General features: G+C 42.1%; 1 protein-coding gene across 1 annotated transcript in view; it reads right to left on the reverse strand.

The window, feature by feature from the left end:
* Nucleotides 1-25425, reverse strand: part of spns1 (spinster homolog 1 (Drosophila)) — a 49274-nt gene extending 23849 nt beyond the window's left edge. Inside the window, exons 1-9 of the mRNA XM_041238694.1 lie at nt 25217-25425; nt 6270-6497; nt 5977-6042; nt 5657-5793; nt 5018-5169; nt 3473-3528; nt 3048-3216; nt 2607-2762; nt 2030-2219 (exon numbers count right to left, since the gene is read on the reverse strand). Coding sequence (XP_041094628.1) covers nt 2030-2219; nt 2607-2762; nt 3048-3216; nt 3473-3528; nt 5018-5169; nt 5657-5793; nt 5977-6042; nt 6270-6486 — 1143 coding nt within the window. The 5' untranslated portion in view covers nt 6487-6497; nt 25217-25425. The remainder of the gene's footprint in view (nt 1-2029; nt 2220-2606; nt 2763-3047; nt 3217-3472; nt 3529-5017; nt 5170-5656; nt 5794-5976; nt 6043-6269; nt 6498-25216) is intronic.
* Between the last annotated feature and the right edge of the window lie 2326 nt (nt 25426-27751).

A 27751-nucleotide genomic window follows, 5' to 3' on the forward strand; every position in this document is an offset into this window, starting at 1 on the left:
TAATAGAGACGCTATCCCTGAGCCACCACAGCAGCTGCTTGCAGGTCTGTGACAGATGTTTTTATTACAGTCCAGAATGGAGGAGGGGCATGTTGGAATTGAAGGGCGTAGCCCTGTTTGACAGTACTGAGCACTCAGGTGTCCATGGTGCATGTATCCCAGTGTACCAGGTGGTCCTTTGAAATGGGGGCCCTGGGCCAGAGGCAGCAAACCACTAGGGCTGATTCTTCTTTATGAGCTCAGCTGCCAGCGATGGTTGCTGCAGTGGAGCTATATTTCATTCCCTCACCTCCAGGTATGAGGCTTGATCTCCTACCATTCGGAGGCATCAACGGAGAAAGAGTCCTATAAATCATCCAGCACCTCAGGTGGCATCGTGGAGCGAAGAAACTGACTGCGCTTGGGGTGGCAAAGCCAGTGACCCATGTATCATCTCTGTCAAGATTTCCCGTTGACGCGAGACTGCATCCCAGATCTTATTGATCTGATCAGGGCTATGACAGAGATGTTTTCCCCTCTTAGCTCTCCTTGGTGGTGAAGAGGAGGAGGAAGAGGAGGTGGAAGAAGGAGATTTAGTGCGCTGCTTGCCATGAGGCGACACAGGCTCCCTCTGGGGCAAGCTCTGTGCCGGGGCGAGGGAGCGGTCCCTTAAACGGCAAGCTCGACTCTAGAGTGCTAATTTTGTGCAAAGTTCACAAAACACAGTCTGCCCCATCCTCTAGAACTGCCTTGGCGTGCTCTGAGCCTAGATAAGTAGCACACTTGTCATGACCATCTGTGCTAGGCAGCTTAGCCCTGCAAATAGCGCAGTGATGAAACTGTATGGCTGTGCACTTGGTGCCGAGGATTGAGCTCGGTGCCGAGGCTCGGTGCCAAGGTGGAACGTCACAGTGCTAGCACAGGACCGAACCAAGTGATGATCACCTCCGAACAATGGGAGATCGAACCACTAGTGTCAACATCTGAGAGGCTACTGGAATACTCAGTGCAAGCCTGAAGAAGAACCAAGTGATGATCTACAGCTGAACCCAGGAGAATCACTAGTAACACTCAACAAGCCACCTGGACAGAACGAGGCTGAAGGCAGTCTGCTTATTCAAGCCTTCACAGGAGCAAAGCAATTAAATCAATTAAAAAGAGACTATATAATATATAACAGTACTGCTAAAATATATGCTTGTAAAGAGCGAAAAGCACAAGATACACTACAGCCGACTTACCTGGGAAGGGGCAACTAATTGAGCTGCCTGCTTCAGCAGAGCAGTAGGACACTGGGACATAAAACAAACACTAATATACATCGCTTCAATTTTAAAATATTTTTACAATTTGTTTCAGCGATTTAGTCAATAATGTATCAAGTGGGTAGACTAATTTTAAATATATAAAGAGAAAGGATATTTCACTTATCTGGAGTTGCGAGTACAAGCTCAGGAATTTCTTGAAGAAATAAATGTCTTTTGTCCTATGACTCTGCTTCTATAGGCTCGGGGCGGGCCCTTAGTGGTGTCACAAGCTCTGATGAGCTGGTATAGTTGTCAGGTTCGGGTTCTCTTAGAGACATCACCCATTTGTAATGGTTAATCCTTCCAATTTGAAATGGAACCTAATTAACACACAAATGTCTTCTCTGAAACTGCTAATCATCCAACGTATGGTTTTCTTTAAAAAGTTTGCCCAAATGAAGTTGCTACAGTAAACAACATGGCTGCCATGGGCCAATCAAATTTCAACATTGCTCTAATGGAGGCCTATAGGAATTAAAGGTAGGTCAAATGTAAAACTAGCTTATAACTCATTACAGAGTATAGATAGGGTCATGGTTACTATGGAACACAGATAGGAACCAATATAGGTGCTACTCAAAAATTACCTGGATTGTGACCTTTGACCTCTCAAAGTCAAATGTAAAAATAGCCCATGCTATTACTATTAATTTGAAGTTTGTAAGTGATGTCTACAACTGAGTGAACAACTTTTAGTTATTATTATCCTCATCATCATCATCAGTATTAAAGATGTCCCTCACGTATGTGGCGGGCATGCTAGCCTGCGCTGTGACGATGGCGAGGTAGAGGAAGGGCGAGGAGACGAGCAGCCCGAACGCACACACCAGGGGGTCAGAGCGTGGGTTTGAGGGGCGCAGTCTGCGGCTGATCTCCACCCCCGAGCCCACACCTAGCAGACCAGTCACACAGGTGATGATCCCGAAGATCAAACTGGTAGAGACAGGGAGACAGCAGTTAGAGGAGAGGGAGAAAGTAGTGTATATATATATGTGTGTGTGTGTCTGTCTGCACTAACATCATTAATACAGATCCTGCCGACTGCACCAAATTACAGCTGCAACTATCGTACTGTCTGAGGATGGAGGGGTGTGTATTGTGGTGTCTGAGTTTATGTTTGAGTGTTGAGGGTGTCTCAGGGTTGATATTTCTGATTCGGTCAGTAGTCCTCTTGATGAATGAAAAGACCATTAAAAACTTCTATTATGAACTTAGTAATAAGTGCATTACTATTACATATGTTACTAAAAAGTTCAGTATATTTGGGCGTTCTCGGGGGTGTGTTTGGGGGTTCTGGGTTTGGTGTTTGGGATACCTCACCTCTCCTGGGAGCCGCAGCTCTGCTTCGGCAGGCATGGGGGCTGCTCCCCCTGAACGACTCGAGCCCGATACAGAAACAGCGGGGCCCACAGAGCCAGGGACCCTGTGACAAACGCGACCGCTGTGAAACCAAACGAGGAGAGCAGGAAACTGCGGCTGAGAGTGAGAGAGAGGGAGGGGTTAACATAAAAGGGGGAGAGAGAAGAGAGAGGGGAGAATGTAAACTATTATAAAAACATAAACTAATTTCTTGCCGGGAGGTGAGAATGGGGGAGAGTGGAGGGGTGAGAGGTAAGGTAAGTGTGGAAAGGAGACATGAGGGGAAGCGGGTTATAAAACCTATAAAAACTCAGAGAGGAGTGAGGTGAGAGGCAAAAGAGGGGAGAGAAGGGAGAGAAGCGAGAAGGATGAGGGGAGGAGGGTTATACACTATAAACTCACTTCTTGCTGAGCTCCCTAATGTCAGAGAGCCAGCTGGTGCGAACGAGACTCTGCTCCGGCCTGGACTCCACAGCGCCCCTCAGAGGCTCCTTCACAACAAGCAGGAGAGCAACCACAGCCAGAAGACCGAGCGCTGGGGTCACCTGAGAGAGAGAGAGAGTGAGTAAGACTCCTATTGCACAGCAGTTTGAATCATTCTTGGTTTTATTATAAATTTAATAATAAGACACACCTGAGCTTGTTACCTATACAAACTGTGGCTGATCAAGCTGGTAGTAAAACCTGGACTGGATCACACTGCTGTGCAATATGGCAATAGGAGTCTGTAGTGAACCATCTCTGTGTGTGTCCATTTTGTGGGAAGTCACGGGTTACGGTCCATGTGGACACTGAGCGAGGTGTAAACTCCCCGTCCTTAGTGCCACAATGCCAGTCCCCTGTGCTGCGCTCCACATTCGACCCAACAATGTAGCCCAGTCCACTGCAGAAATCGAGAGAGAGAGAGAGAGAGAGAGAGAGAGAGAGAGGTGTTTGTCGTTGAAGTCATGAGATATCTCTGGGTGTTTCTGAGCTGTGTTTCTGAGCTGTGTTTGCAGTGTGGAGGGTGGTGTTTCTGAGCTGTGTTTGCAGTGTGGAGGGTGGTGTTTCTGAGCTGTGTTTGCAGTGTGGAGGGTGGTGTTTCTGAGCTGTGTTTGCAGTGTGGAGGGTGGTGTTTCTGAGCTGTGTTTGCAGTGTGGAGGGTGGTGTTTCTGAGCTGTGTTTGCAGTGTGGAGGTGGTGTTTCTGAGCTGTGTTTGCAGTGTGGAGGGTGGTGTTTCTGAGCTGTGTTTGCAGTGTGGAGGGTGGTGTTTCTGAGCTGTGTTTGCAGTGTGGAGGGTGGTGTTTCTGAGCTGTGTTTGCAGTGTGGAGGGTGGTGTTTCTGAGCTGTGTTTGCAGTGTGGAGGGTGGTGTTTCTGAGCTGTGTTTGCAGTGTGGAGGGTGGTGTTTCTGAGCTGTGTTTGCAGTGTGGAGGGTGGTGTTTCTGAGCTGTGTTTGCAGTGTGGAGGGTGGTGTTTCTGAGCTGTGTTTGCAGTGTGGAGGGTGGTGTTTCTGAGCTGTGTTTGCAGTGTGGAGGGTGGTGTTTCTGAGCTGTGTTTGCAGTGTGGAGGGTGGTGTTTCTGAGCTGTGTTTGCAGTGTGGAGGGTGGTGTTTCTGAGCTGTGTTTGCAGTGTGGAGGGTGGTGTTTCTGAGCTGTGTTTGCAGTGTGGAGGGTGGTGTTTCTGAGCTGTGTTTGCAGTGTGGAGGGTGGTGTTTCTGAGCTGTGTTTGCAGTGTGGAGGGTGGTGTTTCTGAGCTGTGTTTGCAGTGTGGAGGGTGGTGTTTCTGAGCTGTGTTTGCAGTGTGGAGGGTGGTGTTTCTGAGCTGTGTTTGCAGTGTGGAGGGTGGTGTTTCTGAGCTGTGTTTGCAGTGTGGAGGGTGGTGTTTCTGAGCTGTGTTTGCAGTGTGGAGGGTGGTGTTTCTGAGCTGTGTTTGCAGTGTGGAGGGTGGTGTTTCTGAGCTGTGTTTGCAGTGTGGAGGGTGGTGTTTCTGAGCTGTGTTTGCAGTGTGGAGGGTGGTGTTTCTGAGCTGTGTTTGCAGTGTGGAGGGTGGTGTTTCTGAGCTGTGTTTGCAGTGTGGAGGTGGGTGGTGTTTCTGAGCTGTGTTTGCAGTGTGGAGGGTGGTGTTTCTGAGCTGTGTTTGCAGTGTGGAGGGTGGTGTTTCTGAGCTGTGTTTGCAGTGTGGAGGGTGGTGTTTCTGAGCTGTGTTTGCAGTGTGGAGGTGGTGTGGAGGGTGGTGTTTCTGAGCTGTGTTTGCAGTGTGGAGGGTGGTGTTTCTGAGCTGTGTTTGCAGTGTGGAGGGTGGTGTTTCTGAGCTGTGTTTGCAGTGTGGAGGAGGTGTTTCTGAGCTGTGTTTCTGAGCTGTGTTTGCAGTGTGGAGGTCATGTGTCTCTCACCTGCCCACAGGTATGGCGAAGTAGAAGACAGACAGCATCCTGGATCTGCGGTCAGCAATGTAGAGGTCAGCGATGATTGTGGGGGCGATGGTGGAGTAGCTTGCCTCCCCCACACCGACCAAACCACGGGTCAGCAGCAGCAGCCAGAAGTGCTGGGGAGAGAGGGGAATGAGAAATCGCAAGCTATTCAATTTCAAAAGTAAATCATTACAATTACGGAGTTCTGCCAGAAATGCTAGGAAAGGAGAGGGGGAGGTAGAGAAATGAGAAATCTGAAATGATTTAAATAAAAAACAAAATTCATTAAAATGAGTGAGATAAGGTTATCTAAAAATGCTTGGAAAGTGTGTGTGGGGGGGGGGGGGGGGGGGGGGCACAGAGAAATGGGAAATCTTACACATTCAAATGAAAAGCAAAAATGTATTAAATCCGTTAAGAGAAATTATTTAAATGAAGCAAGAGGTGTTGGGAAAGAGGAATGATAAATCTGAAAAGGGAAAAAAAAAATACTTAAATTACTGTAGTCCTTCTAGAAGCTCTTTTTACAATTCTGTGGGGGGGGGGGGGGGTGGAAGGAGTGCTCAATACAACGTCGCGCTTGGGGGAAGTGGTTCTATGCAACACCGCTTGCTCTCTCACCTCTTTAGGGATGAAGGAGCTGCACAGGGTCACTACAGACCAGAAAAAGATTCCAACGCTCATGATTAATTTCCTGTTGTAGCGGTCGCCAAGGTAACCAAAGATGGGTGCCAAAACCATGTAGCTGCAAATAAACACTGACAGAGAAAGAGGGAGAGAGTGTGGGGAAACATTTGTCACTGAATTTACACTGAAGACATGGAGAAAGACTTCTAGTGGAAACTGTCATTGAATTTATTGTGTATTTTAGTGTTTCTAGATAATACTATCTAGTACTCCTGCATCCCCCAGGACTCCCAGCATGCCCCTTCACAGTATACCTGTCTGCAGCAGCCCGGAATTGCTGTCTCCGATATTGAAAAAATTCTCGATCTCTGGGAGCACTCCTAAGAAAGACAGAGGGATGGAAAGGATGGAAAGAGGGGGGGAAGAAAGGTATAGAGAGAGGTGAAAGAGAGAGGTTAATAACGGTGATAATACTGCAAGTGGATGGAAATGGTTTTTAAAGAAGCCTAAGTTACCACTGCTAGAATAGACACACGTTCAGACACAGACACTCACACTCACACAGACACTCACACACACATGCACAGACAGAGGTAGGTGTGTTTACCTGCCACAGTGAATCGGTCCATGTAGTTGAGCAGGTTGATATAACACAGAACCACAACTGTCAGCGCCGCTCTGCGATTGGACACCCTGCTGGCCGGCTCCTCCACCTGCCCCTCCTCCTCCCCTTGAGGCTCCTCCCTCACAGCGGTCTCCTCCGGGAGGCTCAGGAAAGGGGCGGATTCACCCATGGGGTCAGGCTGGGTGCGGGAAAAACTCATTTCCAAGGAGCCTGGGAGAAAATATACAGGGATGGAAATAAGACTCCTGCTGCAGAGCAGTGTCACCCATTCCAGGTTTTACTACCAGCTTGGTTAGCCCGTGCGCATAGGTAACAAGACCAGATGTTTCTTTTTATTGAACTCGTAATGAAACCAAGAATGGGTCAGACTGCTATGCAGCGGGAGTCAAGGGGGCAGACTACCCAATACTTGGGATTAGGAGGAAAAATGGAAAATAATCTTTTAAAAGCCTTGTTCTTAAACAAATGTAACATTTTCAGTAAACCCAATATCTATTGGCTAAAACGCCTACCTCATGTAAAATTATCGGTGCTGTGTGCTTACGAGCTCTTATTTCTGTGTGTATATATATTGCACATTGTCTATGGCACAATGTTTCTACTATAGGACTGTATACATAGAGAATAAATGACAAAGCCCCAACTGAATACAAAGTGGACGAATCAAATAAAAAAATAATGAAAACATGCAGAAGTTACATCATAATGGTGAACTGCATATAGACAACCGTAGTTAAGACTTTCAGTCATGTTTTGGAACTTGGACTATAAATGAAATCGTTTCTCAAACTATAACAGATATTTGAGAAACCATTTAATAAACCATGACCACTTCATACCTTATTGTTATTGTGTGTGTCTACGGGCAGGACAGTGCACACAGCTCAACTTCTACACCAAAATAACAAAGCCAGCAGATCAGAAGAACATAGATAAGATTGGTGCATAATCAAGCATACTAGCCAACTTCACGATTTGCGTTTACACAAGGAAAGAGGCGATGACTTAGTGCATGGAGGACTTCCTGCATAGTAAAGAGTAAAAACATTTTGGCGCCGTTCAGTTCGCTAACTGAACTGTCGTTATTTCACTGGGAAGCCTCTTTTGAACGTGCAGAACTGCCACGTGATTCACTCATTCTTGGTTAATCTTTTAGTCTTGGTAAGCACTTTGGCCCCGAATATCAAAGCTTTTCTGTTCCGAGCAAAAAAAAAAAGAAAAACTGGAACCGTCACAAAACCCAATTCCGACAATATGAGGAATGTTATGAAAATAAGGTGGGTACCTAATTAACATCCCCATCCACCCACTCCCCGGCCCGCAAATCAAATAATTAACATCCCCATCCACCCGCTCCCCCCCCGCAAATCAAATAATTAACATCCCCATCCACCCGCTCCCGGCCCGCAAATCAAATAATTAACATCCCCATCCACCCGCTCCCCGCCCGCAAATCAAATAATTAACATCCCCATCCACCCGCTCCCCGCCCGCAAATCAAATAATTAACATCCCCATCCACCCGCTCCCCCCCCGCAAATCAAATAATTAACATCCCCATCCACCCGCTCCCCGCCCGCAAATCAAATAATTAACATCCCCATCCACCCGCTCCCCGCCCGCAAATCAAATAATTAACATCCCCATCCACCCGCTCCCCGCCCGCAAATCAAATAATTAACATCCCCATCCACCCGCTCCCGGCCCGCAAATCAAATAATTAACATCCCCATCCACCCGCTCCCCGCCCGCAAATCAAATAATTAACATCCCCATCCACCCGCTCCCCGCCCGCAAATCAAATAATTAACATCCCCATCCACCCGCTCCCCGCCCGCAAATCAAATAATTAACATCCCCATCCACCCGCCCCCCGCCCGCAAATCAAATAATTAACATCCCCATCCACCCGCTCCCCGCCCGCAAATCAAATAATTAACATCCCCATCCACCCGCTCCCCGCCCGCAAATCAAATAATTAACATCCCCATCCACCCGCTCCCGGCCCGCAAATCAAATAATTAACATCCCCATCCACCCGCTCCCGGCCCGCAAATCAAATAATTAACATCCCCATCCACCCGCTCCCGGCCCGCAAATCAAATAATTAACATCCCCATCCACCCGCTCCCGGCCCGCAAATCAAATAATTAACATCCCCATCCACCCGCTCCCGGCCCGCAAATCAAATAATTAACATCCCCATCCACCCGCTCCCGGCCCGCAAATCAAATAATTAACATCCCCATCCACCCGCTCCCGGCCCGCAAATCAAATAATTAACATCCCCATCCACCCGCTCCCCGCCCGCAAATCAAATAATTAACATCCCCATCCACCCGCTCCCCGCCCGCAAATCAAATAATTAACATCCCCATCCACCCGCTCCCCGCCCGCAAATCAAATAATTAACATCCCCATCCACCCGCTCCCCGCCCGCAAATCAAATAATTAACATCCCCATCCACCCGCTCCCCCCCCGCAAATCAAATAATTAACATCCCCATCCACCCGCTCCCCGCCCGCAAATCAAATAATTAACATCCCCATCCACCCGCTCCCCGCCCGCAAATCAAATAATTAACATCCCCATCCACCCGCTCCCCGCCCGCAAATCAAATAATTAACATCCCCATCCACCCGCTCCCGGCCCGCAAATCAAATAATTAACATCCCCATCCACCCGCTCCCCGCCCGCAAATCAAATAATTAACATCCCCATCCACCCGCTCCCCGCCCGCAAATCAAATAATTAACATCCCCATCCACCCGCTCCCCGCCCGCAAATCAAATAATTAACATCCCCATCCACCCGCTCCCGGCCCGCAAATCAAATAATTAACATCCCCATCCACCCGCTCCCCGCCCGCAAATCAAATAATTAACATCCCCATCCACCCGCTCCCCGCCCGCAAATCAAATAATTAACATCCCCATCCACCCGCTCCCCCGCCCGCAAATCAAATAATTAACATCCCCATCCACCCGCTCCCCGCCCGCAAATCAAAAAGGTTAAATCGTTAGTTTATTAATTGTAGGGGTAGGTGCGATCGGCTCGTGTTATTTTTATTAATAAATTGTAGGGGTAGGTGGGCGACGGGGCGGGCGTTGATGATTTATTTAATTGTAGGGGTAAGTGGTAGGTGCGGGGGTCGGTTTATTAATTTAGGGGTACACCCGCCCCCCCGCCCGCAAATCAAATAATTAACATCCCCATCCACCCGCTCCCCCCCCGCAAATCAAATAATTAACATCCCCATCCACCCGCAAATCAAATAATTAACATCCCCATCCACCCCCCCCGGGCGTTTAGTTTTATAATTGAATGGTAGGTGGGGCGATGTTTAAGTTATTAATTGTAGGGGTAGGTGGGCGAGGGGCGGGCGTTGTTTTAGTTTATTGCACCTTAGGGGTAACTGGGCCAGGAGCCACAAGTTTAGATTACCTTATCCCTAGGGTGTAGTCGGCGATGCCTAACAACTCTTTAGTTATATGCACACAACCACACAGTACACAGGGGGGGGCAACAAACCCAAATATTAATTGTAATGTGGTGCGGCACCCGCTGGCGCTCCCGTTTAGTTTATATTAACTTTGTAGGGGTAGGTGGGCCCGGATTGCGGCGGGCGTAAATTAATTTTCCCCTCTCTCCCGGTCAAAGTCACCGCAATCGTTAAGTTTTGCTTTGAGCGAACTCTACCCTTGGTGTAGGATCTTAAGATCCTAACAACTCCAGTCACACTGTTTCATTGTTCTAATGATGGGAACCCACATGTGTAGTATTGTATATAACGTGTGTTTGTGTTTTTGTTTGTCTGAAATATCAGTTTGCTAATAAACATACACCACGACGAGGGCTTCCATTGTATCGTGTGTAATTAAAGAGACAGACACCTATTTGAAAGAACACAGACTCTGGCTGAAAAGGTCAAAATACATTATAATATATATATATGAGAGAGAGAGAGAAGAGTTTTAGTGGGGTTATTCTTGGCTCACTCTGATAAGGCCAAGTCTCAGGCAGTAATTGTGTGTGCTACGCTTATTCTTTAAATAATGAATATTAAATACACAATGCAAATATTTTTAAATAGCACGTTTACACAGATAACCATGAATAAACTAAAATAAGAGAGTAGATAATGTCTCGCTTTGTTTAAATTTGGCAAATTTATTAACGTTACTTTTTTAAATCTCCAGTACAACTATTCAGAGAAAGTGGATTTGTAACGAAATCTACTATGGTGTTTCCTTCTCTGGTGAAATTAAAAAAAGAGAAAATTAAATTCTACATGCCAAAATGTATTATTTTTCTCAATAACAGTCGGCACAATTCAATGTTTACCTGGCATATTAACACCCGCCTCTGCTAACGAGTGATTGGACAGCTGTCAGATCTTTCACTTTTCCATTGGCTACTCAGTCGCCTTCAATTTTCATGCAGAATACCGTGAACCTCTGCTTGCTTATGACTGGACAGCTGCGTAAAACTTGTCAAATATTTGACTCTCCTATGGTTAAACTTACTGTCAATAAGTGCACCTGAAAGACACAGTTTATGTTCCACCCAGCTAACTTATAATTGGGCTACCGCAGAGACGGTGCAGGGTTGATCATATCTCAAAGGCCCTTCAAGAAAAAATATATGTCGAGTACGTACGAGCACAGTTTAAGCGAGCAACGCTGTCACCAGACTGCTGTGACACTTCTGTTGTAAAACGTGTTTCTATAATTGTCCTATGCACGACCCACCAGAAATGTGTTCACGACCCATCATTGAAGAACAGCTGCCGCGGGCACGATGGCCTGGCTTCACGGGCACGAATTTCCAAAAAATGAATTTAGGGGTCCCTCTCCATAATAATAAAAGTAACAAATAAACAAATAAACTAAACCAAAAAAAAAAAAAAAAAACTCTGGGATTGCATGAATAAACCTAGTGAAGCAGTGCTGTTTAAGCTTCATTTTTGCAGTTGTCAACCAGGATATTAAAATCAAGTTTTTTTACCAGTGATTTTTCAGTTGTCATACAAGCAGATCACTCAAACGAGGATTGCTCATGCAAGTTTGTAAACAGGTTTTAACCAAACTTAAAACACAAACCAGACGCTCATTGCTTGCAGGGGTTACTGGAAGAGTGCGTACTACCTTGATGACTGTTAGTAATATGCAAGTATATGTAATAGCAAGTATACTTTTAGAGTTGTATCAGCTCAAAAAGAGAATAAAAACTACCCTAAAACCTTGTTAGAATAATTAAGCTTAGCGTTGACAAAAGCTGGAGTCTTCTCCCAAAAATGCAACAAAACTTTAATCTCACATTAGTCTTTGTAGTTATTATTTTGTTATGTCGTATAATATAAAAACGATGGAAACTTTATTTCGAAAAAAATGGACTTGTTAAAATGATGCAAGAATGCCATTGTCATCTATCACGTCATGTGTGTATGTGTGATATATCACACATACACCACAGTGGTTTGCAGAAGTATTTGCCCCCCTGCAAAGTTTTCAGTTTGTTGGATTACAAAAACATATGCACAGTTTTTCAAACAAACTTTTTTTTTTTTATTCAAAGCTGTAGTGGTTAAACTGAACACTGTTATATGAGGAGGAGGTTAAAGGTCAGCAAAACTTGCAAAGAAAATGTACAAAATGAAATGTACTGGTTGCGTAAGTATTCAGCCCCTTAAGTCAGTACTTGGTAGAAGCACCTTTTGCAGCAATTACTGCTAGGAGTCTTTTTGGATAGGTCTCCACTAGCGTTGCAGAGTAGGATGCTGAAATTTTTTCCCCATTCACAGGAAAACTGCTGCAGTTCCAAGAAGTTTGTGGCTTTGTGCTTCGGGTCATTGTCCTGCTGAAATGTGTATTTCCTCCCCAGTTTCAGAGTTTTGGCTGACTCAAACAGGTTTTCCTCAAGGATTCGCCTGTACTTTGCACCATCCATTATCCCCTCTATCCTGACAAACCTCCCAGTCCCTGCTGAAGAGAAGCATCCCCATAACATGATGCTGCCACCACCATGCTTGACAGTTGGGAAGGTGTTGACTGGGTGATGTGCAATGTTGTCCAGATGTAACGCTTGGAATTTAGACTGAAAAGTTATATTTTTCTCTTGTCTGACCACAAAACCACATGTTGCAGTATCCTCTACATGCTTTTTTGCAAACTCCATACATGCTTTAAGATGATGTTTTTTGAGTAATGGCTTCTTTCTTGCCACCCATCCATACATGCCAGCTTTGTGTAGGGACCAGCTTATTGTTGATGTGTGAACATTGACTCCCATCTCAGAAACAGAAGCTCTCTCAAGGTCATTGTTGGCTTTCCTGTTTGCCCGGCTGCTCAGTTTGGGAGGGCGACCTGATCTGGGTAGCGTCTGAGTGGCATGATGCATCTTCCACTTCTTAATGATGGACTTCACTGTGCCGAGCGGGATAATCAGCGCCTCTGAAATGTTCTTGTACCCTTCTCCTGCTCTGTGCCTCTCTACCACTTTATCCCTGACTTGTTTCGAAAGCTCCTTGGTCTTCATGGTTGCTTTGTTGGATCACTTTGTGAGTTGCAGCTTGAACGTCTTTATATACCTGAGGGAAATTATCTACACGTTAAACCACTTTGAGTACACACAGGCTGAAACCATTTCACAAATATTGTGACCTTTCAAACAAATCATTTGCACCTGAGCTGATTTAGGGCTGCAGTAGCAAAAGGGATTGAATACTTATGCAACTGAGATTAATCAGTTTTTCTCTGTAAATTTTATTTATATTCTATATGCATGTTTTTTTATAAATGTGGAGTAGTTTGTGTAGATTTGACATGTAAAGTCTAATTTGAAAACGTCGTGGAGTACGCTCACGTGCCAACATAATGTGAAAACTTTGCAGGGGGCTGAATACTTCTGCAAACCACTGCATGCATGCATGCATGACAGTGAATACTTATATATATATATATATATATATATATATATATATATACATATATGTGTACTAAGACAGAAGTGCTTTTTTCCCTAAATGCAGTCAATAAATAACAGAATGAGAGCTACATTGCAAATACAGAGGAAAGCAGTATAGACTCAACATGTCATGTTTCAACACGTGTACTTTATAATACCAGAATAAATCTGCATAATTCAAATAAGCCTTTTCAGGTTTCACGAATTGCAGGCTCTGGACACACTGTACTGATGCAGCAAAAAAAAAAAAAAAAAAAAAAAAAAACATCTCGTAAAAAATGAAATGGTTCAAACTCTTAGGCAAGGAGTCTTATTTCCATCCCTGAAAAACCAAATTTGTCAATACAGTAGTCGTATTTTTCCGACATGGTTCGGAAGCATTTAAACTAGAAAGGAAGGGGGGAGAAATCAACAAAAAAACAGAAGGGAGACCGCATCAAAACAAGAACAACAACTCAGGTAAGACAACCATTAAATGTATTTATCTAAATGCTAGAAGTATCAGAAACAAAATTCTAGAACTTGAAGCTACTGCACTAACAGGTAACTATGATGTGATAGGTGTTACAGAAACGTGGTTATCTGAGAGTGATGGGGACGAATATAATATTTGTGGGTATACACTGTATAGGAAAGACAGGCAGGACAGAAGAGGAGGAGGGGTAGCGCTATACATAAGAAACAGTCTTGAAGCCCAGGTGTTAAACCTGGACAAAGAAAATAAAACAGAATCAATATGGGTCAGAATAACAGACAAAAATTCAAAAGGCATAATAATAGGAGCATGCTATAGACCGCCAGATTCAGACGGTGAGCACAATAATCTGTTATACAATGACATTAGAAATGTGTGTAGCAAAGGAGAAGCCATACTAATGGGGGATTTCAACTTCCCCCAAATAAAATGGGAAAACCCGGTGGGTAGCGCGAAGGATGAAATAGAAATGGTGGAAATGACAAATGACTGCTTCCTAACACAATTTGTGAAGGCACCCACTAGAGGGGAGGCATGCCTTGGTTTAGTCTTTTCAAATAATGAAGATAGAATAACTAAAACAGAGGTCAGAGAACCACTGGCAAACTCAGACCACAACATGGTCTCATTTGAAGTGTTTTTTAAATCCCCAAAAGTAATGACTAAAGCTAAGGTTTACAATTTTAGAAAAGCAAACTATGAAGGTATGAAACAGAGACTAACAGAAGTAGATTGGAGTAAAATAGAGAAAACACCCACAGAAGAAGGATGGTTGTTCTTCAAAAATGTAGTACTAGAGGCGCAAAACAATTATATCCCTAAAGTAGACAAATCTAAATGTAAAACTAAATTGCCAAAATGGTTTAATAGATCAATTAAAAAAAAATATTCAGCGAAAAAAGGCACTTTACAGAGCATTAAAAAAGGACCAAAAAGAAAGTACGCAGAAAGAGTACACAGAACTGCAAACGCAAGTCAAAAAGGAAGTTAGAAAGGCCAAGAGAGAAATAGAAATGAACATTGCTAAGGGAGCTAAAACCAATTCCAAAATGTTTTTCCAATATTACAACAGCAAGAGAACATTCAAAGAGGAGATTAAATGTTTAAGAGATACAAATGGCAAAATCGTAGATGAAGAAAAAAAAATAGCAAATATGTTAAATGATTACTTTTCACAAGTTTTTACAAAGGAAGATACTGACAACATGCCCCACATGTCATCCAGTTCCTATCCAGTTTTAAATAACTTTAGCATAACTGAGGCAGAAGTGTTAAAGGGACTAGGAGCTCTTAAAATAAACAAATCCCCTGGGCCGGATGAGATCCTCCCAGTAGTACTCAAAGAAATGAAAGAAGTAATTTACAAACCGCTAACCAAGATCATGCAGCAGTCTCTTGACACAGGGGTGGTACCGACAGACTGGAAAATTGCAAACGTAATACCGATCCACAAAAAGGGAAACAAAACTGAACCAGGTAACTACAGACCAGTAAGCCTGACTTCTATTATATGCAAACTTATGGAAACTATAATAAGATCCAAAATGGAAAATTACCTATATGGTAACAGGGTACTGGGAGACAGTCAACATGGTTTTAGGAAAGGGAGATCGTGCCTAACTAACTTGCTTGATTTTTTTGAGGATGCAACATCCATAATGGATAATTGCAAAGCATATGACATGGTTTATTTAGATTTCCAGAAAGCTTTTGACAAAGTCCCGCACAAAAGATTAATTCTCAAACTGAACGCAGTTGGGATTCAAGGAAACACATGTGCATGGATTAGGGAGTGGTTAACATGTAGAAAACAGAAAGTACTGATTAGAGGAAAAACCTCAGAATGGAGTGTGGTAACCAGTGGTGTACCACAGGGATCAGTATTAGGTCCTCTGCTATTCCTAATCTACATTAATGATTTAGATTCTGGTATAGTAAGCAAACTTGTTAAATTTGCAGACGACACAAAAGTAGGAGGAGTGGCAAACACTGTTGCAGCAGCAAAGGTCATTCAAAATGATCTAGACAAGATTCAGAACTGGGCAGACACATGGCAAATGACATTTAATAGAGAAAAGTGTAAGGTACTGCACGCAGGAAATAAAAATGTACATTATAAATATCATATGGGAGATATTGAAATTGGAGAAGGAATCTATGAAAAAGACCTAGGAGTTTTTGTTGACTCAGAAATGTCTTCATCTAGACAAGATGCTCGGATACATTGTGAAAAGTGTTGAATTTAAATCAAGGGAAGTAATGTTAAAACTGTACAATGCACTAGTAAGACCTCATCTTGAATATTGTGTTCAGTTCTGGTCACCTCGCTATAAAAAAGATATTGCTGCTCTAGAAAAAGTGCAAAGAAGAGCGACCAGAATTATTCCGGGCTTAAAAGGCATGTCATATGCAGACAGGCTAAAAGAATTGAATCTGTTCAGTCTTGAACAAAGAAGACTACGTGGCGACCTAATTCAAGCATTCAAAATACTAAAAGGTATTGACAGTGTCGACCCAAGGGACTTTTTCAGCCTGAAAAAAGAAACAAGGACCAGGGGTCACAAATGGAGTTTAGAAAAAGGGGCATTCAGAACAGAAAATAGGAGACACTTTTTTACACAGAGAATTGTGAGGGTCTGGAATCAACTCCCCAGTAATGTTGTTGAAGCTGACACCCTGGGATCCTTCAAGAAGCTGCTTGATGAGATTTTGGGATCAATAAGCTACTAACAACCAAACGAGCAAGATGGGCCGAATGGCCTCCCCTCGTTTGTAAACTTTCTTATGTTCTTATGTTCTTATGTTCTCAGATGTTACAGTAATAAAATTATGACTTGGATCGCATTACTGAGGAGTTTGGTGATAAAACGAGTGATCAGGAGAGGATTGATCAGTATGCACGTCTATAAAGAGGTATGTGACAAATACAGTGAACACGGGGTGGGTCTTGGCTGGAGATGCAGTACCTTTAAACCAGTTTTACTCAGAAAAAAACATTTTAAACAACACAGTGTGTAAAATAAACAGTGCGTGTGAAAATAAATTGGACCTGACGTGCCTGACAGGCGCTGAATAAATAGACCGCAAAGGGTTAAATGTATTTATCTGAATGCTAGAAGTATCAGAAACAAAATTCTAGAACTTGAAGCTACTGCACTAACAACTAACTACGATGTGATAGGTGTTACTGAAACGTGGCTGTCTGAGAGTGAGGGGGACGAATATAATATTAGTCAAGCATTCAAAATCCTAAAAGGTATTGACAATGTCGACCCAGGGGACTTTTTTGACCTGAAAAAAGAAACAAGGACCAGGGGTCACAAATGGAGATTAGACAAAGGGGCATTCAGAACAGAAAATAGGAGGCACTTTTTTACACAGAGAATCGTGAGGGTCTGGAATCAACTCCCTAGTAATGTTGTTGAAGCTGACACCCTGGGATCCTTCAAGAAGCTGCTTGATGAGATTTTGGGATCAATAAGCTACTAACAACCAAACGAGCAAGATGGGCCGAATGGCCTCCTCTCGTTTGTAAACTTTCTTATGTTCTTATGTTCTTATGAACAGAAAATAGGAGGCACTTTTTTTACACAGAGAATCGTGAGGGTCTGGAATCAACTCCCTAGTAATGTTGTTGAAGCTGACACCCTGGGATCCTTCAAGAAGCTGCTTGATGAAATATAATAATCTGTACTGTGACTAATGTAATGTACACGTCCTTGTTTGCTGCATTTACGCATGAACCAACATGATCGCTTCTTTCCACAGTAACTGACTGCACTGTCAACACACGCCTATGCAATAAGTACACTACCAACAGTGTTGCAAAAAATAAGCCTGCCATATTTACATTTGCAAATTTCCCAGCTCAATTTCTTATGTTGATTTCCGGGAATGCGGTGTTCACATCAATGTTTACATCCCCGACAAGCACTTCGCTGCAATTCAGGCTTGCTTTTCAGTCACATATGTGAACGCTCAGGACCCCTAAAACCTCAACTGTGAACGGAAATTCGAGGCAGCCCAGACACAGCCCAAGGCCGGCTGAGTACGTGTGAACGGAGTCTTTGTAACGTCATTTATCAGGGTTCTCAGTTTAGTTGTTGCACATCAAATGTGTTTTTTCTTTGACTATGTTCTTATTGTGTCACTGTTACCACTACAATATTGATTTATTGTGTTATACTGTTAACACTATAATATTGATTTATTTTGTTCAGAAGCAGATTCGGCTACTTGCTTGCTTTAAAATAAAAATAGCACGTAAGGGACACAATAATTATAAAAAATGTTTTTCAAAAACTCTGTTTCGTATCATTTTTGTGGTTCATCTTCAGATAACACACTGTGTGTTGAATATATCATATAACATTATAAATAATATATTCTATTTATAACTTAAGGCAGTGGTTTTCAGCTTTTAATAATAATAATAATAATAATAATAATAATATAATAATAATCTTTATTTTATATAGCGCCTTTCATAGTGGACCACCATCACAAAGCGCTTTACAAGACACGAGATGGTACCCTTTCTGTCTGAGGGGTTTCAGCTGAAGTACCCCTTTACAATTTCAATTCTGCTGAATGGTAGGGTACCACAGTTGCAAAAATTGATTTTAGGTTATGATTTTCGGCCAAAATAACTTTTCATATTTGGGTGATTTTATTTTTTTATGCTAAATCTGGTATAATTTTTGTTATTATCATTAATATTATTTGTTTATTTAGCAGACGTCTTTATTCAAGGCGACTTACAGAGACTAGAGTGTGTGAACTATGCACCAGCTGCAGAGTCACTTACAACAACGCCTCACCCCAAAGACGCAGCACAGCGACTCGCTCAGGGTCAGTGGCTGAGCTGGGATTTGAACCCGGGACCTCGTGGTTACAAGCCTGTTTCTTTAACCACTGGACCACACAGCCACATTCATTTTTAACAAATACATAATTTGAAAAAAAAATCGGGTATATTTATCTAAATATAATCAAGAAAAGTAACAAACTCTTGGGTAGAAATCAGGTTTTGTTCAGGTATGAGATTAAAAAATGCTTAACCCCAACAAAGTACAGCTGTCTAGCAGCTTGGAAAGTTCTGGTTTTACCACCAATTTGTATCGTCTTTTTGGTTATTCAACACAAAACACTACAATCATTTGGCTACAGATGCCCATTAAAATAGATAACCATTTGATGCTGTAGTGCTTTTGCAGACATTTTACATTCTGGACTTTGAACGTAGCGTAACCTATTGAAGGGATGCTGTTCTGCTGTGTTTTCTGCCCATTATGGAATGGAGTTAATACCAGTTTAAGCTACATTAGCTGTCCAGACACAACATTAATTTTTCCTGTGTAGCAGGTGCAATTAAAAAATACCTTTTGTTAACTTGTTGTCTCAGCTATATCAAACTATCAAAGCGAATAACGAAGCCATGAAACAGACGAGGTGGTTTCTCAAATACCTTTCCTCGTCTCTCTCAGTTGCCCATGTGCTATGCTCTCTCCCTGTGGACTGCACTCTCCAAGTGACAATGGAGCATTTTCAAGCAAATCCCGTTTAGTAAGGGAATTTTAAAAAAAACGACGTTTCATCGGACAGGGGTAGAAATCGGGTATCTGATTTATTTTGTCAATAACCACTATAATAAATACATTATAACTAAATGAGTTGTGGGGTAGACAAGATAAAACACTTCTGCATGCTCAGTTTTTTTTAGAATGCAGGCTTTGCTTATATTCCTATTTGTTTACAGCTCCCAAATGTAATTTGGTCCCAAAGTTTTACACATTTGTGTAGGCATGCACACAAAAGCTTGTACAAACATTTGGGAGCTATAAACAAACGGGAATATAAGCAAAGCCTGCGTTCTAAAGAAATTGTGTGATTCAAAACAGTATAAGTATATTTAAAGGATGTATTTTGCAATCATTTTTATTCGCAGGTGAAATTAAAACTGAGATTGAAAGAATTCAAGGCTCAGAAAAAGGACTAACAGTTTAATAATGCCAGTTTTTTGCAAGGGTTTTGACGCTGCATTTGGTAGTTAAGAAAGTTTACAAATGAGGAGGCCATTCAGCCCATCTTGCTCGTTTGGTTGTCAGCAGCTTATTGATCCCAGAATCTCATCAAGCAGCTTCTTGAAGGATCCCAGGATGTCGGCTTCAACAGCATTATTGGGGAGTTGGTTGCAGACTCCCACAATTCTCTATGTAAAAAAAAGTTCCTCCTGTTTTCTGTTCTGAATGCCCCTTTGTCTAATCTCCATTTGTGACCCCTGGTCCTTGTTTCTTTTCTCCCAGCTGCACTCAGTTTGTGAATTAATCTCTTATGTGGGACTTTGTCAAAAGCTTTCTGAAAATCTAAATAAACCATGTCATATGCTTTGTAATTATCCATTATCGATGTTGCAGCCTCAAAAAAATCAAGCAGGTTAGTTAGACACGATCTCCCTTTCCTAAAACCATGTTGACTGTCTCCCAGGATACTGTCACCATATAGATAATTTTCCATTTTGGATCTTATTATAGGTTTCCATAGGTTTGCATATAATAGAAGTCATGCTAATTGGTCTGTAGTTACCTGGTTCAGTTTTGTTTCCCTTTTTGTGGATCGGTATTACGTTTGCAATTTTCCAGTCTGTCGGTACAACCCGTGTCTCGAGACTGTTGCATGATCTTGGTTAGCGGTTTGTAAATTACTTCTTTCATTTCTTTGAGTACTACTGGGAGGATCTCATCCGGCCCAGGGGATTTGTTTATTTTAAGAGCTCCTAGTCCCTTTAACACTTCTGCCTCAGTTATGCTAAAGTTATTTAAAACTGGATAGAAACAGGTTGACATGTGGGGCACGTTGTCCGTATCCTCCTTTGTAAAAACTTGTGAAAAGTAATCATTTAATATATTTGCTATTTTTTTTTCGTCGTCTATGATTTTGCCATTTGTATCTCTTGGACATTTAACCTCCTCTTTGAATGTTCTCTTGCTGTTATAATATTGGAAAAACATTTTGGAATTGGTTTTAGCCCCCTTAGCAATGTTCATTTCTATTTCTCTCTTGGCCTTTCTAACTTCCTTTTTGACTTGCGTTTGCAGTTCTGTGTACTTTTTCTGTGTACTTTGTTTTTGGTCCCTTTTTAACGCTCTGTAAAGTGCCTTTTTTCACCTAATTATTTTTATAAATGTATGTATTAAACCATTTTGGCAATTTAGTTTTACATTTAGATTTGTCTACTTTAGGGATGTAATTGTTTTGCGCCTCTAGTACTACATTTTTGAAGAACAGCCATCCTTTTTCTGTGGATGTTTTCTCTATTTTACTCCAATCTACTTCTGTTAGTCTCTGTTTCATACCTTCATAGTTTGCTTTTCTAAAATTGTAAACCTTAGCTTTAGTCATTACTTTTGGGGTTTTAAAAAAGCACTTCAAATGAGACCATGTTGTGGTCTGAGTTTGCCAGTGGTTCTCTGACCTCCGTTTCAGTTATTCTGTCTTCGTTATTTGGAAAGACTAAATCAAGGCATGCCTCCCCTCTAGTGGGTGCCGTGACAAATTGTGTTAGGAAGCAGTCATTTGTCATTTCCACCATTTCAATTTCATCCTTTGTGCTACCCACCGGGTTTTCCCATTTTATATGGGGGAAGTTGAAATCCCCATTAGTATGGCTTCTCCTTTGCTACACGCATTTCTAATGTCATTGTATAACAGATTATTTTGCTCACTGTCTGAATCTGGCGGTCTATAGCATGCTCCTATTATTATGCCCTTTGAATTTTTGTCCGTTATTCTGACCCAGATTGATTCGGCTTTGTTTTATTTGTCCAGGTTTATCACCTGGGCTTCAAGACTGTTTCATATGTATAGTGCTACCCCTCCACCTCTTCTGTCCTGCCTGTCTTTCCTACACAGTGTATACCCACAAATATTATATTCATCCCCATCACTCTGACAACCAAGTTTCTGTAACACCTATCGCATCATAGTTACTTGTTAGTGCAGTAGCTTCAAGTTCTAACATTTTGTTTCTGATGCATTTAGATAAATACATTTAATGGCTATCTTACCTGAGCTGTTGTCCTTGTTTTGATGTAGTCTCCCTTCTGCTTTTTTGTTGATTTCTCCCTCCTTGTTTTCTTGTTTAAATGCTTCTGAACCCGCTCGAGGATCCTTTCTCCGAGTAGATTGGTTCCCTTTTTATTTAAGTGCTGTCTATCCCGAATGAAGGAGTCTGAGCCTTTGCTACAAAACGAAAACACTAGCAGTGAGGGTTCAAGTGATCAGGGATAGATAAGGAATTAGAGACTATCTGACAGGAAATTAGAGATCCCCACGCCCTCCAAACTGCTATGCTAACATTTAATCACACAATTTCAAAACCTCAAAGGTCCCTGAAAGTATCAATCTCTCTTTCCTACTTTCACCTGAAGAAGAGACCTTTCAGTCTTGAAAGCTTGTGATTAATTCTTGCTTAGTTAGTCCAATAAAAGGGATCACATCTCCTTCTCTTTGTCTATCATCTCTGGACTAAAACAGCTACTGTTACATCTATCAGAACATTCAGCAACTTGACGGAGGAGCCAGCTGCTGAAGGGACAGAAAGAGAACATGAAACCACACTGTCTCCACAACGAAAACATAACGATGATCCCATTGGGGAATCCCTGATGGCATATTTACAGAATAAAAACACCAGTTCAGGATGAAGATGAGCTGTTTTTGCTCAGCCAGCTTGCACCGTTGAAACACCTCCCACCCCAGAAGAAAGCACTAGTAAACTAGGTTTAAATGCTTCTGAACCTGCTCGAGGATCTTTTCTCCAAGTAGACTGGGTCCCTTTTTATTTAAGTGCAGTCCGTCCCGTCTATACAGATACTCCTCGTTGTAGAATGTGGTCCAATGATCAAGATAGGTGAAGCCTTCCCGTGAGCACCACGTCTTCAGCCATGCGTTTAGATTAATTATTTCCAGCTGTCCATATAGTCCTTTGCAAAATGCCAGCAGTATCCCAGAAAATACCACAGTTTTGGTCTTGTCTTTTAATTTCCTTCCTCTCTGAATTTGTTTTGCAGGGATTTTGGTCTGTCTCTTCAATGTTGTTTGTACCGATGTGGATGACTACTACCGGGTCGTCTCCTGTTCGTTCCAGGAGCCTGTCCACATTCTCTGTGATGTGCTTGACAGAGGATCCTGGAAGGCAGCACACTGTTGTAGTAAGGGGGATCAAACTGCACACTGAACTTACTGTGTTTCTCAATACTTTATAAGGGTTCTAAACTAATTAAATAATTGAGGAAGCTGCACTTCTGTTCTCGTTTGTAGTTCTGACATGTGCAGAAGTTGTGGCAAGGATGTTTTTCATTTAAAAAAAAAATCTATCTGGTACCAGAAATCTCTCGGTTTGTGTGCACTTCCTAGGTCAGATCCTAGTCTGAAATTTGCTCCATTCCTTCTTTCTTGACATTACCAAGTCGCTGCTTCACCCAACGACTGCCAGGCTTTGCCAACGGAGTCTTCAGGTGGAGATTATGCCAGTCTCCAGGCGGTGAGCTGGGAAGTGCACAGTATCACAGACCGAGTAATGCATGCAGCGGCTTTCAGGTATCAGATTAAAAAATAAATAAATGGTGCAGTGTTTTTTTTTTGTTTTTTTTTACCATCTATGCTTAATATATATATATATATATATATATATATATATATATATATATATATATATATATATATATATATATATCATGCTAAATATAAAAACCACCCACTGTTTGGAGTCAATGTTGTATATGAATAGAGAGTGGTCACTGAATAAAACTCTGTGTCAATTGAATTTGGCAGGCTTTTTTATCTTAAGACTTACTTGTTATATAAACACATTCCTTGCACAGTTGAGAACTAAGAAATAAATACAATTTAAACACTCTGACCTTGCGTTCCAACTTTTGGTACCAAGTATTGGAGACTGACCCTCATATTACTTTGAGCTGCTGAGATCCCAGAGTCCTCACTTCTGTTTGATCTGAGTTTAGCATTAAAAAGTTTTCACACATCCACTTATTCACATCAGCAAGACAAGCTGTTTCAGGGATAAATACAGCTGTGTATCTTCAGCTTAACACTGGAAAGTAACCACAGAGCTTTGCATAACATTGCCCTAAACATAGCGATGCTAAAAACAACATTTAAAAACTATTCCAATGTGCGATCGGAAGCTATCATCGTCTGGGAAAGTTGACAAAACTGGACTGCTTTATATACAGTGGCAACTACTTCATTCAATTAGCCTAATAACTTAACGTTCATGTTGACGGTGCCTTCCTCTTCTTAATTAAAAAGGGTTCCCAATCGACGATGCCTATTCAGTATCGCTTCTAACGTTGGGTTTTTAAACCAGCTGGGGTTTCTGTGACGTCATACATTACGAGCCCGCACGTCCAGTAATTGATAAACTGTCACAGAAACCTGGGATTTTGTTTTTTCCTTTAACTCACTGCAGAGGCCCATCTATTTTTATGTAGTTATTTTTTATAATACATGCACACCCTTGTGGTCGTGTTTCTGGGCTGTACAGACGTTCTGTCCCGTTATCCTTTGTGATTCAGCTTTATTTGGACGCTCACCTTTACCTTGTTGTAATTTCCCGTTCCTCTCGAGTTTCTCCAAGATACGAACGTACCAGCTTGACATCTTTTTTTTTTTTTTAACGTAGTCTCATTTTGTTTATCATTAATGATCATTTCTGTGTTGTGGATGTTGTCAAGTGATTGAAAATTAGAAACTCTGTGTTTCAATTGAAACTGATGGTCGCGTCAAAAGTTTAAATATATTTTCCTCTGGGAATTAATGCCTTTTGACGTCACTACTGTTGTATTATGCCTTTTTTTCGAATGGCTCAAGATGCAAGATTTATGTAGATATATATATATATATAGATATTATATATATATATATAGCCGGCCATGGCATCAGAAGCCTAGGAGTACCTCCAGCGTTTGTTTTCAAACACTTTCCCTTGACAATGGCAGATGAATAAATTTGGGAAGTTGGAGCTCTTAGAAAAAAAGATCTATCTATCTATCTATCTATCTATATAAACACTGTCAAATAAACACTGAACTGAGCGGGAACTGGAAGTGAGAACTGGAAAATTCATAATTGTGACTATTAAACTGCTTTCATTTGAAGCCAATCTAATTGACTAACAAACAGCGATCTCAATTCACGTGTTTCCACTCTCAGTTAATCAGAATCCTGATAACTTAACTGCGGTTTTTTTTTTTTTTTTTTTATTATTAATCTGATTTTGAAAAAGTAATTTGATTATTTTGAATGTACGCATCTCGGCTATAAGCTTCGGAAATCTGTCCAGCCTACGTCAACCCGCTACTGATGGTGATGATAATGATGATAATACTAATATGAATTATTATTATTACTGGATATTAATATGATTTATATTATTGGCAGCTGTACCGTGTAAACTGTACTTACTCGCTTCGCGTCTCGGCTCGCAGTACAGAATAAATGTCTTCGCTCGAACTGCGCGTCTGCTTGTCTTTTCTTTCCTCAGTCGCTGCTTCTCTTCGTACTTTTTTCCATTTTTATTGTTTTAATTTCAATGTGTGTTTTTTTTTTTAATTCTCTTCTCTTCTCTTGTTTGTTTTCATTCGATCACTTCACCGCCATCTTGAAAGCGTCCATCCGCGTCACGTGAGTAACTAGCGCCTGATCCGCGCGTGACGCCCAGCCCTCCGGCGCCATCTTGGTGAAGAGCCGGCGGGTAGAGTGAGGCTTCCGGCGGCCATTTTAATAAAGAGCTAATCGCAGTCCAGACAGGCAGAGCCCCACAATCCTCTTCAGTTTGATGCAACAATATAATCCCTTCTTCTTGGTGTCTGTGTTAGTTTACTACATTCTGAAAAAGAGTTTAGTTTCATTAAAGCTCCAGACAGACAGACAGACAGAGCCCCACAATCCTGTTCAGTTTGACGCTACAATATAATCCCTTCTTCTTGGTGTCTGTGTTAGTTTACTACATTCTGAAAAAGAGTTTAGTTTCATTAAAGATGCAGACAGACAGAGCCCCACAATCCTGTTCAGTTTGACGCTACAATATAATCCCTCCTTCTTGGTGTCTGTGTTAGTTTATTGCATTCTGAAAAGAGTTTAGTTTCATTAAAGATGCAGACAGACAGACAGACAGAGCTCCACAATCCTGTTCAGTTTGACGCTACAATATAATCCGTTCTTCTTGGTGTCTGTGTTAGTTTATTGCATTCTGAAAATAGTTTAGTTTCCTTAAAGATGCAGACAGACAGACAGACAGAGCTCCACAATCCTGTTCAGTTTGATGCTACAATATAATCCCTTCTTCTTGGTGTCTGTGTTAGTTTACTACATACTGAAAAAGAGTTTAGTTTCATTAAATATGCAGACAGACAGAGCCCCACAATCCTGTTCAGTTTGACGCTACAATATAATCCCTCCTTCTTGGTGTCTGTGTTAGTTTATTGCATTCTGAAAAGAGTTTAGTTTCATTAAAGATGCAGACAGACAGACAGACAGAGCTCCACAATCCTGTTCAGTTTGACGCTACAATATAATCCCGTCTTCTTGGAGTCTGTGTTGGTTTACTGCATTCTGAAGAGAGTTTAGTTTCATTAAAGATGCAGACAGACAGACAGACAGACAGAGCCCCACAATCCTGTTCAGTTTGACACTACAATATAATCCCTTCTTCTTGGAGTCTGTGTTGACTACATTCTTCCAAAGTTTAGTGTCATTACAAGGCTGTGAATGGTCAGGGTCCCAGCTACATTATGAACTTTCTCAGCCCTTGCATCCCTGGAAGACAGCTCAGATTGTCAAACTCTGGACCTCTGAAGCCTTTGGCTCCAGGATGTGTTGCTCTTGGTGGGTGTAGTTTTATCTGTGTTGCCCCTTTTCTCTGGAACTCTCTACGGCTGCATTCGAGACTCCACACCAGTGCTGAATTTGAAATCGACTCTTTAGACACATTTGTTCTCTACATCTATTTTTTACAGTGATCCTGTGAGCTTGTTATTAAAACTTTTAATGTTTTTTTTTTTTGTAATTACTGTTTTTATGGATTAGGAATTGGTTTTTATTTGTATTTTACTTGTTTCAAATGTATTTTTTAATGTTCCTGGTTGTTTTTTTAATATCGTGCACCCTGAGACACCCTGGTGTGAGTATTATTAATATTATTATTATTATTATTATTATTATTATTATTATTATTATTATTATTATTATTAAAGCTGCAGACAGACAGACAACACACACACACAGAATACAGGATGGTGGAGTTACTATTGAATTTACAATGCTGTCAATAACAGCAAATCAGTACTTTTAAAAAGTGGCCCTAATAGTGGGGTGTCTAAACCCAGGATTGTACTGCAGTGTTTATTTTGGTAACCTTGGAAACACCAGCTGCTCTGTGGCTTTGTTGTCTTGTCATGTTGCCCTGTTGAACCTGAGTTATTTTGTGGACCTCTGTTGTCTGCTACTGTGTGTCTCTGTGTTCATAAGCTGTGTAAATATATTATGTTGCCCTGTGTGTGTGAGATAGTATTGATGTCGATGGGCGCTATTGTACAGGTTGCATTATCTGAAGCACAGATAGAGTTAGAGAGAGAGAGAGGGCAGGTGATAGGCACTAAGATACAGAGGCAGTCACGCACACACTGAGACAGAGAGGGAGGGGGAGAGGAGTGGGGGAGAGAGAGGAGAGGTCCCTCCCCGAGAAGGAGGGAGGGGGTTGGAGTGGGGGAGGAGGGACCGGGAGAGGAGTGTGGGACGGACAGGAGGAGGAAGGGACGGGGAGAGGAGTGTGGGGGGAGGACAACCTGCCCTCTCCTCACACCCCCCTCCTGTTGTTCCTCACCCTCCCTCCCCCTCACCTCACCCCTCCTCCCTGGGTTGGAGGGAGGAGGGACTCCCTCCCTCCCCAACCTCCCTCGCCTAGTCAGGGATGTGACAGGGAGAGGAGGTATGGAGATC

Source organism: Polyodon spathula, chromosome 50 (genome assembly GCF_017654505.1).
Source record: "Polyodon spathula isolate WHYD16114869_AA chromosome 50, ASM1765450v1, whole genome shotgun sequence".
Lineage (NCBI taxonomy): Eukaryota > Metazoa > Chordata > Actinopteri > Acipenseriformes > Polyodontidae > Polyodon > Polyodon spathula.